Here is a 21,530-nt window from a genome sequence, read left to right as displayed (position 1 = left end):
AAGTTGGGCGGGGTGGAGTTGGCGGGGGAGAAGAAGCCCAGGGCGAAGGCGCCGGCGTTGGAGACGACGGTGGAACCGATGGACAGGGGTTTGCGGGGGATAAGCTTGTCGTCGGCGACGCACGCCGGGAGGAAGAGGAGGATGGCCGTGACGAAAGCTAGCCAATTCATGTTTGGTGTAGCCAACTCATCTTCGGGAGAAAAATGTGCTTGGTTAAGCCCCAAGGTAGCCTCGCCGCGCACTCGTGCAATATAGGATTGTCAGGGCAATTTCGTGGAAATTAAACAAACTTTAACAAAACCGTACAAAATTTGAAAGAGGTCTCCGTTTAATAACCGTGTAAGGTCTAATTTCTAGTAGGCCCCGTCGGGAAGTGAAGTTCTGGCCGGCTACTCCCTAGGTTAAGGTATGTAAATAATGCGTGTTTTTTAAAAAAAAAACTTTTTCATAGAAGTTTCTTTTAAAATTTAAATAAATCTTTTTAAATTTATGATGGTTAATATGTAATTAATTATGCGCTAATAATCCATCATGTTTTTCATGCTCCAATCGATTCAAATTGAACAGGGTCCAGTGAGTATACACCTGTATTTTTCACGAAATATTTAGTATTTATCTTTGGGGCCTCTGTATATTTGCCTATGCTGAAATTCATGATTTGTAACATACTATTTATGATAACTGTCCGGTGTTGTCCAAGTTTAATGGCGTATTAGTTTTTGAAACTATCTTATATTAAAATTTGACTATTAATTTAAAATTACCAGCAACTACAAACCTAGTATGGTATCAAAACACTTTCAAATATAAAGCTAATAGTACCACCCTTTGGCAATAATCAATCAAATGCTATAAATACTGACATTTCCAAATACATGCTAGCCATTCCTAGGCCGATGTGAATTGATGCTTCAATCATTCCTTCCTTTCATCTTGCATGCCACCCTCTCGTTTACATGTTAATACGGCATTTAATATGTGCTTTGAACAATTATATCTAGAAAATAAGTTATTTTAAATTAAAAGGGTTGAGTATTATGGTAGTCTGTTAATGAAAAATCTAGTAAACATCATCCGTACACCATCGGTGTTTATGATTTCTTTTGGCTATTGATAGCTGGAGTAAGAAAAGATTTAATTTAGCATTGTTCTAAAAGTGCTTATTTTGTGGATATAGGGAGTAAAAGAAGTTTTAATATTAATAGTCTGCCCCTCATGCAGAAATCACTCCACCTTTCTGGCCCTATTAATAGCGAAGCAATAGAGCCAAACTATTTTTTGGTCTTCTAAAAATTTTCATGGCCGGGCCTTTTTGACAATCTTGTTTGAAAGCTTTCATTAGTCATGACAAGGACGCAAGGTAGTTTCCGAAATAGCCGACGTTCTGGACCAGCAACAATTTCAATGAAACGACACTACAAATGGAAAATGATCGGATACATCCACTTTGTTCCGAATTTCTGATATTATTAAATTATAAAGAAAATAAAATCAAGGCTCTAGGCTCGAGTGCAATGTTAAAATAAAGGTGATTTGCAAATTCTTATACTGGCCGGTTTTCTCTATTTTGCCGGGATGCCGCTAGAATAATGTGCTAGTCGTATTTCTTTTTGTAATTTTATATTGGCCATTTTTAATAACAATTTAAACTAGTTGTAAATTTGCAATCGCTCCTAAAATAAGCATTGGGGTTACCCGTCATCCTTTTTTTAAGTGACGTGCCAAAACCAAGAATGCAAATAGACAGCTATGAAAACTTGGAAATTCATGAGCATGGGTGGTGCTTGCTTCTTCAAGTCCAAGACCAAGAGCAGTAGATGCCAATACTCCCTGAACTTGTGCTTTCTTGTGTTCTTCCGCACTACTTTCCTTGCCTGCCAGAAAGACTTCTGTCCATTTTTTTTGTAGTTACGCTGTACTGAAGCATTGAGTGGAAAAGAAAAACAAGAACCCTCTTACTCTCAACATGCGGAACATAAAATGGTAATTCATGTGACAATCAATCTGCTTCCCAATTTCTTTTTTTTCGAACGCACAAAAGATTTGCACGTCAATATATTAGAAGGAAAAAGTTTTGGTACACAATGCCTAGAAGCCTGACAGGCTTAAGACACAGACCTGAGAGGTGAAAACAAGGCGACTAAACTAGACACGGTTTCTCTGCTTCCCAATAGAACTGGCACTATAACTTCCACTGCATTTCTCTGCATCCTTTTACGAGACACAGTTGAGTATTCATTTCAATTTCATCCACGTGTGTATCATCAATCCAATATTTCAATCTGAAACATCTTACATTTGGCACACCTGTACACGCAAATGCAGGTGGTTTATGCTTGCAATTTGGCAAGCCTGTACATGATAACCTGAATCGTGATAGTTTAGGCCTGTACCGGAACCTGAATATGACTATATGAGGTAGAGGGAGGGTTTCACGGCGAGGCGTCGACGAACTCGCAGGTCCAAAGCAAGCAACTCTTCACGTCGCACCTTGACCTGCCACTGCCGTTTAGGTTCATGGCCGCGTAAGCGTACATTAACTCATTGATTACTCCTACATATCTAACTGCACAATTGTTCTAACTGAATTACAAGACCAGATAGATAGTATGCTTGACATGCAACTCTAGTAGTTCTATTTTTGTTTTCATGCCCAGCCTTGACATTACATTGTTGGCCAAGTAAGTGCTAACCATGTCTTATACCAGGCATATAGAAGTCATTTTCTACAAAATAAAAGCTTTCAACTCTGACAAAATCTCTGAATGTAGGTACCTCAAAATCCCTTCTGTCGGCGAGCTGCAAGATGTTCTTCTCCAAGTCAACACACGCGTTTCAGCACTTGATAGTTGAAACAATCAGTCTAGCAATTTTCATCTCTTTTCACCTCGAAATTATAGCTGAAGTCCGTGACCTTCTCTGAGATTTTTAAAAAAATGTAAAAATTGTTGGAGGTTAAGAGTTGATCTTTGACAGGATAGCTGAAATGGAAAAAGTCTTATCTTAATCATTGTATATGTTAGTTGACCCTAATAGTAGTTAACACGGGCTTGGTGCGTAACATAAATAAGGAAGACTAGTAATCCAGGTCTCCTCATATTAGGTTACATCACTTAATATAGAAGAATACATGTCAAGGTTACAGCTACTGCGCACCAAATTCATCTTACCTGCCACATGCTGCCTGCAATGTAGCCTGAATCCTGAAACACAAATTGCCTGCAATTTAGTTTGAATTCTGAAACTAGTCAACTCATGCAGCTTCCAAAACTTTGCATCTTTAGCAATTAGCATGGGCACTATATAAGATGGAGATAAGATAAGCAATGCAAGTTCATCTCCCAGCTAGTTGTAAAGCTAATCCGGACCAACACAATGGATTGGGTAGGTTGCAGTCAAGCCATTACCGTCCTTTTCTTCTTCTTGCTTTCTTTGCCGTTGTGTGCTTCTGATGACCGGCTCGCCATCGGCAAGACGCTCTCTCCCGGCGCAACCCTCATCTCCGACGGCGGCGCCTTCGCCATGGGCTTCTTCTCGCCGACCAACTCTTCTTCGTCGGGACTGTACCTTGGAATATGGTACAACAACGTCCCCAAGCTCACCGTGGTCTGGGTCGCCGATCAGGTGGCCCCCATCGTCGACCACCCTTCCTCTTGCAAGCTCGCCATGGCCAACGACAGCAATCTGGTCTTGTCTGATGCCACCGGTCGCGTTCTTTGGAGGACGAACGTCACCGCCGGCGTGAACTCGTCGAGCGGCGCCGGTGCTGTGGCCGTGCTTGTGAACTCCGGCAACCTCGTGCTACGGTTGCCGGACGACACCGCCTTGTGGCAGACCTTCGACCACCCCAGCAACGTGTTCATGGCGGGCATGAAGCTCGGCGTCGACTACCGGACGCACTCCGGCATGCGGATCGTCTCCTGGAAGAGCGCCGGCGACCCGTCGCCGGGGACCTTCTCCTTCGGCGTCGACCCGGAGAGGCCGCTCCAGGCGAAGATCTGGAACGGGTCGCGCGTGCACTGGCGGAGCTCGATGTGGACGGGCTACATGGTGGACAGCAACTACCAGAAGGGCGGCACGTCGGCGATCTACACGGCCGTCGTCTACACCGACGACGAGATCTACGCCTCCTTCACCCTCTCCGTCGGAGCGCCGCCGATGCATTACCTCATGTCCTACTCCGGCGACCTCCACCTGCAGAGCTGGAGCAACGAGTCGTCGGCGTGGGTCACGAACGCCAAGTTCCCTCGCCGCGACTGCAGCCTCTTCGGCCACTGCGGCGCGTTCGGCTATTGCGGCAACGACACCGGCGGCGTCTCGACGTGCCACTGCCTCGAAGGGTTCGAGCCGGCGAGCGGCGCCGACTGGAGCCGCGGCGACTTCTCGCTGGGGTGCCGCCGGAAGGAGGCGGTGAGCTGCGGCGATGGGTTCATGGGGTTCCCGGACATGAAGCTGCCCGACGGGTACACGCTCGTCGGGAACATGAACTCCGACGAGTGCGCGGCGGGGTGCCTCCGCAACTGCTCCTGCGTGGCGTACGCCTACGCCAACCTGAGCAGCAGCACGAAGAAAGATCCGACGAGGTGTTTGATGTGGGGCGGCGAGCTGCTCGACATGGAGAAGGTGGCCGAGAGCTGGGGTGACTTAGGCGAGACGCTCTACCTCCGGATGGCAGGTGCAGGTAAATATTTCAACATCTCCCCTGCAGGCTGCAGCTATCTATTTTCAGTCTCATAGGGTGGCATTCTTAATTTTTGGTTGCAATTTATGTCAGAGACTAATTGGTTTGACGAAATTATTCTGATTTAAAATTTTGGCAGGTAGGGGTTCAAAGACAAGTGCAGTGAAATTTGCGCTTCCAGTAGTGTTGGCAAGCCTTCTTATACCCACATGCATCCTCATATGTGTTCCCAAGTTCAAAGGTACGTATATCTGTTCATATAGGTAAAGAAATAGCCCCGTCCATAAGTTGATATGTGTTCACTTAATCAGTACATTAATAATCTGAACTTTTGCATTCATGGGAGAAGAAATGCTCGTAAAGTACGATGGGAAGAACAACAAGAAGCGAGCCTTGAGAGTATTGAGTGTCCCTGATGAACTTGGGAAAGAACTCCCTGCCCAAGATCTCGATTTCCCGTTTGTAGAATATGACGAGATTGTCGCCGCAACAGATAATTTCTCTGAAGCATCTATGATCGGAAAAGGAGGTTTCGGCAAAGTATATAAGGTAAAATCATCCATTAGGGGGGCTATTTTTTTTCTTTTTGAAAAAAGGGACTGCATCAGAGAATGACATGTTGCTCTTATAATTCTGAAGGGAGTCATAGGTGGCCGGGAGGTTGCTATCAAAAGACTTAGCAGGTGTTCTGAACAAGGCATAGTGGAATTCAGAAATGAGGTGCTCCTAATTGCCAAACTACAGCATAGAAACCTTGTTCGACTTGTCGGTTGCAGCATCGAAGAGGATGAGAAGTTGCTGATTTATGAGTATATGGCCAACAAGAGCTTAGATGCTTCTCTTTTCAGTATGCTCTAGTAGCAGACCTGAAGCTGCTGACTTTAGTGACAAAAAAACCATTTATGCTCATAAAGAGTGTTGCTTTCTTCGCAGATAGTAAAAGAAAATCAGCGCTAGACTGGTCGACACGGTTCAAGATTATAAAAGGGGTTGCCCGGGGCCTGCTTTACCTCCATCAAGATTCAAGATTAACAGTAATCCATAGAGATCTCAAGGCAAGCAACATTTTGCTGGATACTGAAATGAACCCAAAGATATCAGATTTTGGTATGGCTAGGATCTTTGGGGACAACCAGCAAAATGAAATAACTAGGAGGGTCGTTGGAACATAGTGAGTAATACTTGAACCATCAATTAAGTTAACATTTTTTTGGATCCAGTGCATGGATTAATTTTTTGAAGTAATATGATCCAACTAGTGGCTACATGGCTCCTGAATATGCCATGGGAGGTATCTTTTCTATGAAGTCTGACGTCTATAGCTTCGGAGTGTTGCTTTTGGAGATCGTAAGTGGTTCCAGGATAATCTCTACTGATCTAATTGAGGACTTCCCAAATCTTTCAATCTATGTAAGTATTCCATTCAATGAATTAGTTAGTTCATTTACGTGCAGAAGGATTTGAAAAGTAAGCTATACATTTAACTTATCATTGTGATGGATACAGGCATGGAACCTATGGAACGAAGGGAAGGCAAAAAATATGATTGACTCATCTATTGTAGCAAATTGCTTACCAGATGAGGTCATGCTTTGCATCCATGTTGGACTCTTGTGTGTTCAGGAAAATCTAAATGATAGGCCACTCATGTCATCTGTTGTGCTTATTTTGGAGAATGGAAGCAATTCACTTCCAGTCCCAAATAGGCCTGCCTACTTTGCACAACGGGATATTGAAATAGAGCAACCAAGAGAGGACACTCAAAACTCTAACAACACAATTACTCTTACAGTTGTGGAGGGACGATAGAGTACTAAGATGTGGTCAACTGGGATCAATTAGCTCAATGGTATTCAAGAAGTTGGTAGTGCTAGGCACTTCGTTTATGTCATGTGAGAATTGCAGGAGTGTTCAGTGTAGAGGTCTGAACTCTGAACAAGAAGGGCACTCCTCAGCATTAATTTTTTAGATATGAGATGAGCAGAAGTGAGATTTGATAATTGATTGTTTGATATTCGTATTGTTGTCACAGAATGAACATATTACATATACATTTAAAAGAGTAGAAGTAAGGGATGAACCGTTTCCAAGTGTGGGATGCTTCAGGCTTTCACCATGCCAGCTCTGATGTGGATTCCCTGGCAAATCTGATGACAAAGGGGGTGTTTGTATACTCCAACTTTCTTTTAACTTCCTGTCACATCAAATATTTAGACACTAATTAGAAGTATTAAATATAGACTATTAATAAAAATCCATCTCATGTTCTGGACTATTTCATGAGACGAATCCATTAAGCCTAATTATTCCATGATTAGCGAATGTGATGCTACAGTAAACATTTGTTAATCGTGGATTAATTAGGCTTAAAAAATTTGTCTAACGAAATAACCTTTATTTATGCAATTAGTTTTGTTATCAGTCTAAATTTAATACTCTTAATTAATGTTCAAACATTCGATGTGATAAAGGATTTAAAAAAAAATCCCTGTACCCAAATAGCCACAAAGTACCTCGTTGGTTCAAACTGGCGGCTGCAGCCAACAAATAACAAACAACTCTTATAGTCAAATTTATAAATTCTTAGTTCTGACAGTGTGTTTGTAGTACTGAGCGAACTAAAAGACAAGAAATAAACAGTGAGAACCTGTTTTACATCCCAGGGGACACAGTTTTCACATGCTTGACGTCAGGGTGATGACACCAGCACCGCCTTTGCTTCTTCTTCACCAGCTACACCGGCAAGCTCCATTCCCAAACCTTTAAACGCGGTGCTCTTTGCACCTTCCCACTGAACACATGTATGCCTGTCATCGCACGACACTCTAGTGGACGCCGCGCCGAACGCAGCTGATCAATGGCACGATGGTGGAGCCGGTGGAAGCAGCAGGAGTGAAACGGCTTGGGCATTCCGTCGAACAGCTACAAGGCGCTATGCCAGCTTTGGGACAAGCTACTTCTCCCGCAGTGGTGGTTGGGGACGGGGGGGGGGGGGGGGGGGGGGGGGGGGTTGGAGCAGGGGCGAGCTCCCGTGCGTGCGCGGTGGCTCACCGGATTACCGGAACTGTGACGCGGGCACGCGGCGGTGGCGCGCAAGGCGGAGGTCACGCGCGCAATGACCGAAGTCTTCAGCGGCTCAACCTCTTTGCAAAGCATTTTCACCGCCTCTTTCCATTCCTTATTTCTGTACAATAAATAGGTATACCAAGATACTAAAATAGAAATTCACCGACCTTATAACCAAAAGTTTGGGTGTAGTTATCAGTAAAGTTTAGTACTTTGCCAAGAACAATACAAATAACCTTTTTAAAATTGATCAAAACATCGGATAACTACACAAAATCTAGAAGAATCGTCTCCATGTTCTAAGCCTTTTCAAGATCATGATTCATAAAAGCACCGTATCCAGCGGCGGAGGTGGCATGGGGGCTGGGGTCTTCAGCCCCCACTACCGACGCCGATCCCATGAAGACCTCTTTAAGCCCCCTCTTAAAACCCCTTACAAATTTTCTCTATGGTTTTATGAGATGGAATTCTTCAATTCGTGGTTGGAAATAGAAAATGAAGTTAGTTGACCGTTATGAAAAGAAGTCTAGTTAATTTGTTTCCTTGGCCTAGCGCACTAAGAACATAGCCATCAATATTCAGCCATCCATTTTTTTATCTGTTTCCATCCAAACCGTCCATTCTCATCCTAATTCACACTCCCTCCCCACCATAATATCCTAATCCTCAATCACACCCATCCAATCTCAGGCGGCTGGCGGTGTACGATGATGCACGGAGTGGCGGAGGCGGTTGTCAGCTGGCAGTCGACGGCGAGCGCGTAGGAGCGGGCCAAGCGGCGAGTGGCTTACGCACGCGGTAGTGGTCGGCAGCGGCGCGTGGCATGACAGGGAGCCTAGCACACGTGGCACGGCGGAGGGCGACCGAGACGCACCCGCACAGGACAGCCGGTTTGTTCAGCCCCTACGATTTTTTCCTAGATCCGCCCCTGACCGTATCATTGACATATTGTAAAATGGACATATCTCTGTCAATGAGGTGTGGTATTAGTCCTTCAATATACTCTTGTGTTTTGGCCCTATTTACCAAGACAACTAACATATCAATAATATTGTTAAAAATATTGGGAAGAGATGGTCCTCTACCAATGGCATCATCATTGACTTTTATTACCACACTACTACATCCGTTTTATAATGTAAGATATTTGATTTTTTGTTGTAACGTTTGACTGTCTTATTCGGAAATTTAGTACAAATATAAAAAAAGATAAGTCATGCTTAAACTTCTTTTGATAATAAAGTAAGTCACAATCAAAATAAATGATATTTTCATAATTTTTTGAATAAGTCAAAATGATCAACAAAGTCAAACATATAAAGAGAGGGAGTACCTCTTAAGATAAAGGACTATATCCAAGCTATCCACTTTGAAGATGTCAGATATTTGATTTTTTTGGTTGTAATGTTTGACTGCCTTATTTGGAAATTTAGTACAAATATAAAAGAATGATAAGTCATGTTTAAACTTCTTTTGATAATAAAGTAAGTCACAATCAAAATAAATAATATTTTCATAATTTTTTGAATAAGACAAATAATAAAAAAAGTCAAACATCTTATAATATTATAAAGAGAGGAGTACCTCTTAAGATAAAGGACTATATCCAAGCTATCCACTTTGAAGAGAGCCCTTTCATTCGTAGGGTCGGTAGCTAAAAATGATCATTTAACTTTGTCATATGTCTTTTTAAAGTCATTTTTTCTTTTCAAAGTCATGAACTGCCTCATGTATGATCAATGATGACTCCATCTAGGATGTTTCATCCATGCATAATGACAATTTGAGTCGGGTTCACTGTATAGTCAGCTACCGCGTTAATTCGATTTGTAGCAACCTTAGTGAAAATTTTGTAAGTGCCATTCAACAAGCATATCGACCTATATCGTTGAATCTGACTCACTTCTATGCTTTTTGGAAGAAGTGTTATTACTCCAAAATTAAGTCTAAAAATTGAAATCCGCTCGTATGATTTTAATTAAATAAATTCATCAAGTCATACATTATAATATCCCACGGGCCACACCCACCCACACACATACTTATACACCTGTCATTTCTGTAGGGAAAAAACCACTTGCTGTAGAAAAAAAAAACCACTTCTTCTTAATTTGTTTGTCATTAGCAACCATATGATAACATTTTCCAAATAGAAATTACCTGGCGATCCTCTAGTTTGAGTCGTTCCACTCAAACAGAAACATCATCAATATATATGCAATTCGCATGACAGAAGGATCTTTGGTAGTTAATGAGCTAATTGGGACCGCTTTAATATAGCTACAGAAGCTAGACTGTTGCAGCTTAATTGGAAAGGCTAGTTGACTTGACTATAAGAGTTCAATCATCGTCTCATATAATCTCAGTAGTTGTCAGGATCTCACCGAAACGTGTGAAGTTAAGCTCATTTTGGCAGGACACTGATTAGTTTACTCCTACTTGTCAATAAGAACAGCTACTGGCTAGTTTCTTGGGTGGTTTCTAGCTGGCTGGTACAGTACTGAACTCCCAATTTCATGTCACCTGCCACATGAATCCAGAAATGTGGTGTTAATATTCGGAGTGGACTTTAATCTACCGATAGATATTTTCCGTCCATTTTGTATTATCTCAATAATTATAACTTTTGTTTTAATTTATAAGTATATCAATAGTTATAATTTTTATTTTAACTTATAAGTATAAAAAGAAGCGAAAAGATAAGTACGATGGACGTCCGACATAGATCATCTAACATATGTGACACTGGCATATGGGTCCAGACCTCTGATCCACGTATCACGTATCAGTGACACAAAGTACGTGTCAACCTCGTCAAAGTATCAAGATCAAGCAAGCTCCATTTCCAAGTCCACGGCTGGAGGCACAGCTGCAAGCCTGCAAGGTGCTCAGGTCAGCTCATCCATGGATTGGTCAGCTTCCATTTGCATTCCCGTCCTTTTCTTCGTCTTGTATTCATGGCCACTACTGTGCGCTTCCGACGACCGGCTTGTCATCGGCAAGACGGTCTCCCCTGGCACCACCCTCGTCTCCGACGGCGGCGCCTTCGCCATGGGCTTCTTCTCGCCGTCCAACTCCACTTCGCCGGGACTGTACCTCGGCATATGGTACAACAACATCCCCAAGCTCACCGTCGTTTGGGTCGCCGACCAGGTGGCGCCCATCACCGACCATCCTACCTCCCCGGTTTCCACGCTCGTCGTGGCCAACGACAGCAACCTGGTCCTGTCCGATGGCGCCACCGGCCGCGTCCTATGGAGGACTAACGTCACCACCGCCGGCGCCGGCGTGAACTCATCCTCGTCGTCGGGCGTCGGCGGTGCTGTGGCGGTGCTCGCGAACTCCGGCAACCTCGTGCTCCGGCTGCCGGACGGCACCACCTTGTGGCAGACCTTCGAACACCCCGGCAACGCGTTCTTGCCAGGCATGAAGATCGGCGTCACCTACCGGACGCACGGCGGCGTGCGGCTCATCTCTTGGAAGGGCGCCACTGACCCGTCGCCGGGGAACTTCTCTTTCGGCGGCGACCCGGACCGGCCGCTCCAGGTGGTCATCTGGAAAGGGCCGCATGTTTACTGGCGCACCAATCCATGGAAGGGCTACATGGTCGACAGCAACTACCAGAAGGGTGGCACGTCGGCGATCTACACCGCCGTCGTCTCCACCGACGAGGAGATCTACGCCGCCTTCACACTCTCCGACGGCGCGCCGCCCATGCAGTACACCTTAGGCTACGCCGGCGACCTTCGCCTGCACAGCTGGAGCAACGCGTCGTCGTCATGGATCACCTTCGCTAAGTACCCAACCAGGGAGTGCAGCGTCTTCGGGTCCTGCGGCCCGTTCGGCTACTGCGGCGACATCACGGCCACCGTCTCGACGTGCTACTGCCTCGAAGGGTTCGAGCCGGCGAGCGCCGCCGACTGGAGCCGTGGGAACTTCACGCTCGGCTGCCGCCGGAGCCAGCCGGTGCAGTGCAGCGACGGGTTCTTGGCGGTGCCGAACCTGAAGCTGCCTGACTGGTACTTGCACGTGGGCAACCGGAGCTACGACGAGTGCGCGGCGGAGTGCCGCCGGAACTGCTCCTGCGTGGCGTACGCCTACGCGAACCTCACCGGCAGCTCCAATAGGGATTCGACGAGGTGTTTGGTGTGGGGCGGCGACTTGGTTGACATGGAGAAGGTGGTCGGGACCTGGGGTGACTTCGGTGAGACGCTCTACCTCCGGCTTGCAGGTGCAGGTAAGTTTGGAAATTGCGTTACCAAAATAGGTACACCGTAAAAACATGATTTTTTTTTAACATACAGAAAGGCCCGGTTAGAGTCTCATCCCCTTTGAATAAGTAGTCATTTTTTAAATAGAAAACCTTTATATGAAATAATCATGAACACAAACTAATAATCCCTATTAAGGAATTTTATGTAAATGTACGAAAATGGGCCTTGCACTCACACCGCTCTCTGTGAGGCTTAGATGAAAAAAAATTCTAAGCCATAATAGAAAAAAACTACTATAGTCCTAATAGAAAATTTATTCCATAAGCTGAATATATTACAAGCTGAAATTTGAATCACATATTTAGAATTATGCTTTGTAGCCTTGTTGCTACTGATCACTCTCTTTAAAAATAACTTTTAAAAAGCATTCCAAACACTAGCTTGATGCAAATTGATTAAGGTTCTTATTTTGCAGGTAGGAAGCCAAGGGCAAGTGCACTGAGATTCGCACTTCCAATAGTTTTAGCGAGTATTCTTATACCCACATGCATTCTCATATACATTACCAAGATAAAAGGTACATATATGTTTTTTTTTGCACATGTAGTTTAATCAATTCCATGTTCCACACTTAATTTGTTACATGTTCACTGCATTGATATTCGTTTTTTCTTGGTGACTAAAGAAATCATCAAGAAAAAATATGGGGAGAATAACAAGAGACGGGCATTGCGAGTTTTGAGCATTTCTGATGAACTTGGGCAAGAAATCCCTGCCAAAGATCTTGAATTTCCCTTTGTAGAATATGACAAGGTTCTTGTTGCAACAGGCAACTTTTCCGAAGCATCTTTGATTGGAAAAGGAGGTTTTGGTAATGTTTACAAGGTAACTCATCCGTGTGCTGCTATCGATAGTTTCTGTTGAAAGAAAATGCATAGTCCAAGCTGATCTTCCTGAACTTTGAGACAAACAAACGCCCAAAGTTTACAGTGTGATGTATTTCTTAAAAATAAAATCCTTCCAAGGATGCATTCAGTGATGAAATGTTTCTCTTGTATTTTCTGAAGGGTATGTTAGATGGCCGGGAAGTTGCAGTCAAAAGACTTAGTAGTTGGTCTGAACAAGGAATAGTGGAGTTCAGAAATGAGGTAGTCCTAATTGCCAAATTACAACATAGAAACCTTGTTCGACTTGTCGGTTGCAGCGTCGAAGGGGATGAAAAGTTGCTTATTTATGAGTATATGCCTAACAAGAGCTTGGATGCTTCTCTTTTCAGTATGTTCTACTAGCACACCATAAAATGCTAAATTTCCACATAAAACAAACCATTGGTGCTTGATCAATAGTATTGTTCTTAATTATTTTGCAGAGGATAAAAGAAAATCAGTGTTGGACTGGTCCACACGGTTCAAGATCATCAAAGGGGTTGCCCGAGGACTTCTTTACCTCCATCAAGATTCAAGATTGACAATTATCCATAGAGATCTCAAGGCAAGCAATATTTTGCTCGATGTAGAGATGAACCCAAAGATATCGGATTTTGGTATGGCAAGAATCTTTGGCGATAACCAGCAAAAGGAAGTCACTAAGAGAGTTGTTGGAACATAGTAAGTATTGTTCAAAATATTTATACAAATTAGCAAAAAAAAATTCAATTATGTGCGTGGACTAATTTCTTGAAGTGGATATGATCCAATTAGTGGCTATATGGCTCCTGAGTATGCTATGGGGGGTATCTTTTCAATGAAGTCTGACGTCTATAGCTTTGGTGTGTTGCTTTTGGAGATATTAAGCAGTTCTAGGATCAGCTCTACTGATCTCATTGAGGACTCCCCAAATCTTTTAGTCTATGTAAGTCTTCCAATTTATAAATTTGTTTTCACTTATGTAAAGATTCAAAGAGAAATAAGTTAGGCATCTGAATTATCAATCTGATTGATGCAGGCATGGAATCTATGGAATGAAGGGAAGGCAGAGATTATGATAGACTCTACTATCAGTGCAAATTGCTTATTGGATGAAGTCATGCTCTGCATCCACGTGGCACTCCTGTGTGTACAGGAAGATTTCAATGACAGACCACTCATGTCAGATGTTGTGCTTATCTTGGAGAAAGGAAGCAAGTCACTTCCAGCCCCAAATAGACCGGCTTATTTTGCACAAGAGAACAATGAAGTGGAGCAGAGAAATGCAAACCATGGCGCTCAGAACTCTAACAATACAGTGACTCTTACAGATCTGGAGGGACGATGAGAAACAATCTTGTTACAAAGTGCTAATAAAGTGCTTTGATATCTTCGTGTGAAAAAGTTGAAGAATTTCCGTGTGTGTAAAATGACGATAGTATGGAAGTACTAATAATCAATAATCCACTTTTTATATCTTGCCCCTCATCATTCTTAAAGGGATATATCTTAGTACGAGTATAAACAGAAGTGGAAAGATACCAAACATAGCTAGCATTAGTACAAATATTGCACGTCACAGCGGCATCACTAGCTATATTTTTCAGCTGCCTGTTTTGATGGACGAACTAGTTAAACCTGCCGTCTCAATATATCAGACTTCTTAATTTGTCCCGAATCCATTTGATACTCGAACATGCCCGAAGTTTATTTACCCACTGAAACTTCACTTTACAGCAATCTGCGGCTAAAATACCTGTGAACCTGTCGCTTATACGTCTCTTGCAACCTATTTACTGATCTTTTTTTCAAGTTCAATTTAAAATTTATAACATATAATTCGCCTTTTAGAAGGAACACTACAAGGGTCTGTTCGGAATAGATATTGGAGGTGGAGAGGATTAGTTTTTGATTATTTGCGCCATGATTCCAAAAATACAATTCCTTTTCACATCATCACTGTTCCCAATTCTTTCATCTTATTTACCGAATTGTTTTTATTCATCCTTATAATCAAATCAATAATCCACACCCTAATATATCTTAAATGGACAAATTTTTTATAATATAAAACTCGGGCAATTTAGTTATCAATTTCTAAATTTTAAATTACTTAAATTCTCTCTCGAAACACATGGTTGGTTCTCAAATCATTTAAGTGATGGGAATCAGCCTACACAAACATTTATATCATGATATAAAACTTAAGTCCTCTAAAAAAATTTAAAACGGAGGAAATAATATCTCAGATAAGTCCCTAATTCCCTTGTACTTCCTCCGTCCCGTCCCAAAAAAGTTTATTTTCAGTTTTAGAATACAATATTTGACTATTCGCTTTATTTAAATTTTTATTAATATTTTTATTATTATTAGATGATAAAACATGAATAATATTTTATATATGACTATTTATTATTTTATTTTATTATTTTTTAATAAGACAAATAAACAAACGCGGAAGACGACAGAACCAAAAAGCTTACCAAGACACCTACCACAGTAGGGTTGAAAACAGGACAGGACTTTCTCGTCCCGAGTGGCACCGTATATCAATTTTCTCATCCAAATATCATTTTGACACGAAAAATAGGAAACCAGGAAAAAAGCATAAAAAACCGATGAAAACGGTTTAAGTGTTTTCCTGACCGTTTTCATGATTCTTATATTTTTTCGAAATAATTCCTGTGGTTATTCCCGTACATGGACTGCAAAATGGCCCAAATCTCCTAGCCCACCTCACACCTCTCTATTGCTTAGTAGTTAGCCCACCCAAATCCCGCACAGACACATCAACACATCGACTCAACTAGGTAGGCATCTATGCAGTCGGCATCGTCTCTGTTCCTCCTTTCCACACGGTGTGATTTTCCGCACGGTGAGATGGTATCTGTGCGATTATTTCCGATTATTTCCGTTTTGAAATATCGATTCCCGATCGTTATCGAAACGTTCCCGATCAAAATAAATCGTTTTTAATATACTGTATAACCGATTTTATTTTCTCAATCAGTATTTCTACTCTGCTCCCGTCTCCGAGAGAAAAATACATGAATAACCGATTTTATTTTCTCAATCAGTTTTGCCTAACGTTCCGACAGTCCACAAGAACACCTGCACACCGTATCCATTCCAAACCGGTAGCGGTCGTGGCACTGCATGGTTTACCCGCGCACGCAAACCAGCTGCGACGTGGGGCCCACATCGCCAGTACCCGCACACGCGCCTCACGTGCTCCCCCGAACACCCCCAGTAGGCCAGTAGTACTCCAGTAGCCAGCTAGTAGTCCGTATCATGGAAAAAAAAACCCAAAAAAGAGAAAAAAAAAGGAAAAAGGAAAGAAAAGTCTACCCACCCACACCACGCCTCCCAACACGCAAACCCAACGCCTCTCCGCCCCGCACAGCAAAAAAAAAAAAAGAGAGAGAGAGAGAAATATATATATAAAGAGGAAAAAACGCCTCGCCCGCCGCGCCGCGCCGGAGATGGGCAAGCAGCAGCCGACGCCACCGGCGATGTCGGCGCCTCCCCCGCCGCGGAAGCGGAAGAAGAAGGGCCGCCCGTCCCTCCTCGACCTCCAGAAGCGGAGCCTCCGCCTCGAGAAGCTGCAGGAGAAGCCGCCGCTGCCTCCGCCCCCGCCCCCGCCTCCGCCGCCGCAGCAGCAGCATCAGCGGCGCCGCTCCACCCGGCGGAACCCCAGCCTCGACTCCGGCGACGAGGACGCGGAGGGGGCCTCCGGAGGCCGCCGCGAGAAGAAGCTCCGCCTCGTCATGGGCCTCCCCGACGGATCGGCCAAGGTTGGCGTCGTCATCCCGCTCCCCTCCCTTCCTCCTCTGACCCCCCGATCTGAGGCCTCCCGCGCCGAATCCCCGCCAATTTGGCCGAATTCGCGCGGAATTTTGCCTAATTCGGGGGCCGCGAGGCGTCCGGCGGTCGGGGCGCGTACGGATCTGCGCAGCCGCGCGCCGCCCGAGGAATTTTCTTTGCTATTTTGGGCATGAAAAGGGCACCTTTATTTTATTCATCTCTGCGGCGAGGCGCAGTGGTCAACTCAGCTCAACGGCGAGTGACCTCTCCCAATCATTTGGGGGGATAAACCAAAACCCTCGCATCTCCCGCATCCGCGACAAATAATTGGCGCAGTTTTTTTTTTAAATGGCTCAGTTCGAAGCTTTAAAGTCGTGCCCTTTTTATGGGGGGTTTTGTCTGCTTCTCGCGCCAAATTTTGCTACATTTCGCGGGCATGGCTAGATCTGTACTTAGGTAACTGGCGCTGGTAAACGAAAGCCCCACCTTTTCTGCTGCTTTTTATCTCCTCCATTATTTTCGATTCTTAATATGATTTTTTTCTGGATGTTTTAATTTTCTTATATCTTTTGCTGTTGCTGCCGCAGGGAGAAAAGACGAGGAAAGCGACGGATGGGCGTGAAGGTTGGTGTTCCTTGCTGCGTTGCATTTATTCTTCTAGATTTCTAAGTAGAAACGAAAAACACCTGGGCGAATGTGTATAAAAGATGCCATTTTTAATTCTTTTAGTGCCTGAGGCATTCCAGTTTTTTTTCTGGTTTAATTAATGCTTTGTGCCTCTGATTGTTGCTGTGCTCGTGGGTTGATTTGTTCACTCGCCAGAACCGTCAGATTCCGGGCCCACTACGCCTTTGCCTGACAAAAAGTTGTTACTCTTCGTCCTTGATAGGCTGCAGAAGTGAGTTGCTGTGCTCTCTGGTTGCTCTTCCTCGATTTATTGACAGCTGCATTACCTCTGATGTATATGGTGGCTTTCCTGGTTTCTTGCAGGAAGGACACATATGGTGTATTCTCTGATCCTGTTGATCCCGAAGAGGTTTGTGTTTGAAGATGATAATGTTACAAATATTTTGTTTGTTTTGTTCTTTGGTGTTGATTGATTTGCCTTTGAATGCGTATCTATGGCCAGCTGCCCGATTACCATGATATTATCAAGCATCCGATGGATTTTTCAACAATTCGGAAGAAGCTCGATAAGGGTGCTTATGGCAACCTGGAGCAATTTGAGGTCGGTGTTAGATTTTCATTGTAGAATGGTTGCTGTTGACCTTTTCTCTGCTGTTTCGATTTCCCTTCCAACAGTCATGTGTGTGGTGGGCAATTATCTATTAGTCTGTTACAGTTGAGTTTGAATGCTGTGTCTTTAACTTGGTTGTCCCCGTTTTCTGGATGAGCTCATTTAGTCTCCTCTGCTACATGTCTTTCCCAATGCCAATGTTTTTCTTTTTTTTTTCCTTTCAGCTTCCCTAAAGACATTAGATATGTTCTTCCATGTCCTGCGGTGGTCATTTAGAAAAAGTCCTGCTGAATGAGCTAGTTTAGTCACTCTCTTCAACTCTTACTCAAAAGGGCTAGAAACATTTAATATGAATAGTATAATAGAAACCTTCGAGTTTTCTGCCAGGTACTTTCCTTGATAGTGTTCCATCTGATCTCTTAGGGAAATATTGAAAAATCTCATCAATTCAAGGACTAGTACAATGAAATATAAGCACACTTTATCTTGTAAAATGCACTTGACAAGTTTGTTCCAGAAGGTACTCACGCAACTGACAGTAGTTACTGCTATTCATTGCGTTAAAGGTATTTTAACAGATAAGTATGAACAAAATTCACAATGACCTATCCCATACAGTTTTGTTGATTTACTCTATTTGGGCGTTTGACTGAAGAAAACCTGTATATTTTGAGAAAGAAGGATATATCATTACCTTTATTTGGCACTTGAGTTACCCTTCTTTATGCTGGAGTTCATGCAGTGCCACTGACTTCTGGGTGTGGAATTTCTGTCAGCTGGTTGTGGTAGGCTAGCAGATAGTTTATTGTCTAGCATTCATTCGTGGTGCTTTTCTCCATGATTATCTTTGGTTTCTATGTTATACTTAGCTTTTCTGAATTTAAATTGTACCGAGCCAAAGTCCTTTGTTGCGTTAATATGCATAGAGGGAACTCTCAAATACTGAGATATTCCAGGCCACTGTATGTTTGATTCTACCGTACTTGTGGTTTCTGGCTAAATCAAAGGATTTTTAAGTCCTTTGGCTATGAAAGGTGCTTGCATGATATCATCTAAGGTAGGTAGTAGTATCTACGATAAGAAGAGAATTTGTGAATGCCTTTTTTCTTTTATGAAATTTGCTCTGTATAGCATCAGATATTTACTATGCATGTATGTTTGTGTTTGCATTGCATAGTCAAGTCACACTCAAAACAAATCACAAGAACTTAATAAAAAATGCTGCTAAGTGCTAAACACATTAACTGCTATGAAGTATGTTGGACCTCATGTTGGAATTATGTGTTGTTGGAAAGATGAGATAGACAATTGAGAATATATGAACTTCCTATAGTTGCGATGCTAGGAAGGTCTCTATGATTTCTGCCACAACTCTATCTAATGAATTTTCTTGCCTGCTACTAGCTCCTACCATTTTAGACATATCTGATCTACTTATGTGTGGTCATAAATTTGTATCACAGTGTTTGACTTTCTTTTACTTTAAAATCACCAGCATCATTCTTTTGATTAGTTTTATGACATGCCCTTCTGTTTTAAAACATTGCCTCAGCTGCACACACCACAAACAGTCTTGTTCGTTGTATCATTCTTGAGTACTACATGTGCTACTATTGAGTCCAACTTGCAGGCTGCACTAGCTGTAACTATGTGAAGCTTACATTGCGCCTAACCCACTATTTCTTAGATAGCTAGAAGTCTGTCATGGATACAATATTTTTGAAAAGAAAAAAAAACATTCCTAAGGCTCATCCTGACGTGAAACATCTTTTTGTTATTTTTATCTTTCTTCAACATTCTATTCCTTATGTGGACTAGAATTCCACTGGTGTTTTCTTAAGCTCATATGAAATGACATGAAGCTTTGATTTACAGGATGATGTATTCTTGTTAACCTCAAATGCAATGTGCTACAATTCACCAGATACAATATACTATCGACAGGTAAAAAATCATCCCTACATGTTGACTTTAATGTATATGAGGTATGCTGCATATGTGATATTTGTGCACCATATATTATAGGCACGGGCTATCCAAGAGCTTGCCAAGAAGGACTTTGAGAACCTTAGGCAAGATAGTGATGCAAGTGAGCCTGAACCAGAACCAGAACCTAAACCAGATCCAGAACCAAAGCCACAAGCTAGGAGGGGCAGGCCTCCAAATAAGAACAATATCAAACAGAAAGTTGGGAGGCCACCGGCAGAACGTGCTACTGCAGACTTTTCTGGTGCAACACTCGCTAGTGTTGGAAATAGTGGACATCGCTCACACCCAGTATTTGATCTGCAACGGCAAGTAATGGATAGATCCCTTCTTGCAGATGTACTGAGAGCTTCTTTTGCCAGTCAGAATAATGACTACAATTGGTCTAATGAGCGCAAATTGGAAAGAATTGAAGATTACTCAGGTTTTATTTATTTTCTTATATCATTTTGTTCTCTTCTGTATGGATCAACATTCAGTGTGAAATTGCTGCATATTTTGGCAAACAGACGCCTTCTCCTGACCACTTTCAATGCCATTCCTTTGTTCCAGGGTCCATGGGTAAATGGTCAACAAAAAGTGGAAAAAAAACAGTTCTGATAGAAGAAAGTAGCCGAAGCACTTATTGTCAGCCTCAACCATCCAGTTCAATATATGAGCTGCCAGTGTCGTCCTCATACAACGAGACGAGGAAGCTACTAATTCCAGTTGAGTGTCCAAAATACAAGTCCTGTTTATAAGTGCTTCACCATATATATGTTTATACATTCTCAACCTTTCCCATTAGTGTTAGTCAACAGCAAGACATTATCACTGTCACTTTTAACTCTTTTTTTGCCAGGTTGGGGTTCAGTTGCAGCAGTCCTATGCACGCAGCTTGGCACGTTTTGCTGCGCAGCTAGGCCCTGTCGCTTGGGAAATTGCATCGAAACGAATTGAGCGCGCCCTTCCCCCTGGAACAAAGTTTGGCCATGGGTGGGTAGGAGATGGTGAAGCACCAAACTCATTTCAACCACCTGTTACATCTTCAACAGCCTTGATACCCCCAAGTAGTACAGAAACATCAGGTGAGCAGCCAACTCATAACGATCCAACCAGCGCAAGTCATTCAGCAGGACCTCAGCCGTCTTCCGCACCATGTGCTTCTTCTACTATCACGGCTCAGAGGGTTGATTGCCAAACATTACCAAGCCAGCAACATGGATCAATAACACAGATTTCAAACGAAAGAGGCGAACATGGTGTTGAGGTGAAGGGCAGCCATAATCTTCACGAACGACCGGCCATTCAACATACCGTTAATGGCTTCGGTGCTGTTCCAGGTTCTAGCCCAGACTCATAACTGAAGAAAAAAATTCCAATCAATTTCTCCTAATGCTAATTTTGCCCCAATTTTGTTTCTTTTTTAAGGATCAACCGTATTCCCTTCCGCGGCACAGATGGTGGTGAACCGGATGCAGACACATACAGCTGATTAACTAGTGTGTAGAAAACATGAGATCAACATAAGGAATTTAACATTTTGGATGCAGATCACAACTGGGTTATCAGTCATGAACACCTAGCAACAAGGGTCTGCCTCACACTAGGCACTAGCAACTCAGCACTGACTTCCAAAACCTCGGAGTCGGAGGAGG

General features: G+C 43.1%; 3 protein-coding genes across 3 annotated transcripts; all 3 read left to right on the top strand.

Moving 5' to 3' along the window:
• Positions 1-3,395: 3,395 nt before the first annotated feature.
• LOC102716245 (G-type lectin S-receptor-like serine/threonine-protein kinase SD1-13) lies at positions 3,396-6,674 on the top strand. Its single transcript, XM_040527529.1, has 7 exons — positions 3,396-4,681; positions 4,821-4,922; positions 5,031-5,230; positions 5,321-5,528; positions 5,615-5,852; positions 5,941-6,091; positions 6,188-6,674. The coding sequence occupies exons 1-7, from the start codon at positions 3,523-3,525 to the stop codon at positions 6,488-6,490; spliced, it is 2,361 nt and encodes a 786-aa protein (XP_040383463.1). The 5' UTR covers positions 3,396-3,522; the 3' UTR covers positions 6,491-6,674.
• A 4,109-nt stretch (positions 6,675-10,783) lies between these two features.
• Positions 10,784-14,488, top strand: LOC121055337 (G-type lectin S-receptor-like serine/threonine-protein kinase SD1-13). Its single transcript, XM_040527638.1, has 7 exons — positions 10,784-11,984; positions 12,437-12,538; positions 12,647-12,846; positions 13,029-13,236; positions 13,331-13,568; positions 13,662-13,812; positions 13,906-14,488. Exons 1-7 carry the CDS (start codon positions 10,799-10,801, stop codon positions 14,212-14,214), a joined length of 2,394 nt encoding a protein of 797 aa, XP_040383572.1. The 5' UTR covers positions 10,784-10,798; the 3' UTR covers positions 14,215-14,488.
• Positions 14,489-16,236: 1,748 nt separating this feature from the next.
• LOC102715970 (bromodomain-containing protein 4-like) lies at positions 16,237-21,395 on the top strand. Its single transcript, XM_006660881.3, has 10 exons — positions 16,237-16,660; positions 17,258-17,294; positions 17,493-17,568; positions 17,661-17,706; positions 17,800-17,898; positions 19,783-19,851; positions 19,933-20,317; positions 20,446-20,600; positions 20,735-21,215; positions 21,304-21,395. Exons 1-10 carry the CDS (start codon positions 16,349-16,351, stop codon positions 21,369-21,371), a joined length of 1,728 nt encoding a protein of 575 aa, XP_006660944.2. The 5' UTR covers positions 16,237-16,348; the 3' UTR covers positions 21,372-21,395.
• Positions 21,396-21,530: the final 135 nt, after the last annotated feature.

This window comes from Oryza brachyantha, chromosome 9 (assembly GCF_000231095.2).
Source record: "Oryza brachyantha chromosome 9, ObraRS2, whole genome shotgun sequence".
NCBI lineage: Eukaryota > Viridiplantae > Streptophyta > Magnoliopsida > Poales > Poaceae > Oryza > Oryza brachyantha.
The sequence above is the reverse complement of the archived record's forward strand: the minus strand, read 5'-3'. Positions and strand labels throughout refer to the sequence as shown.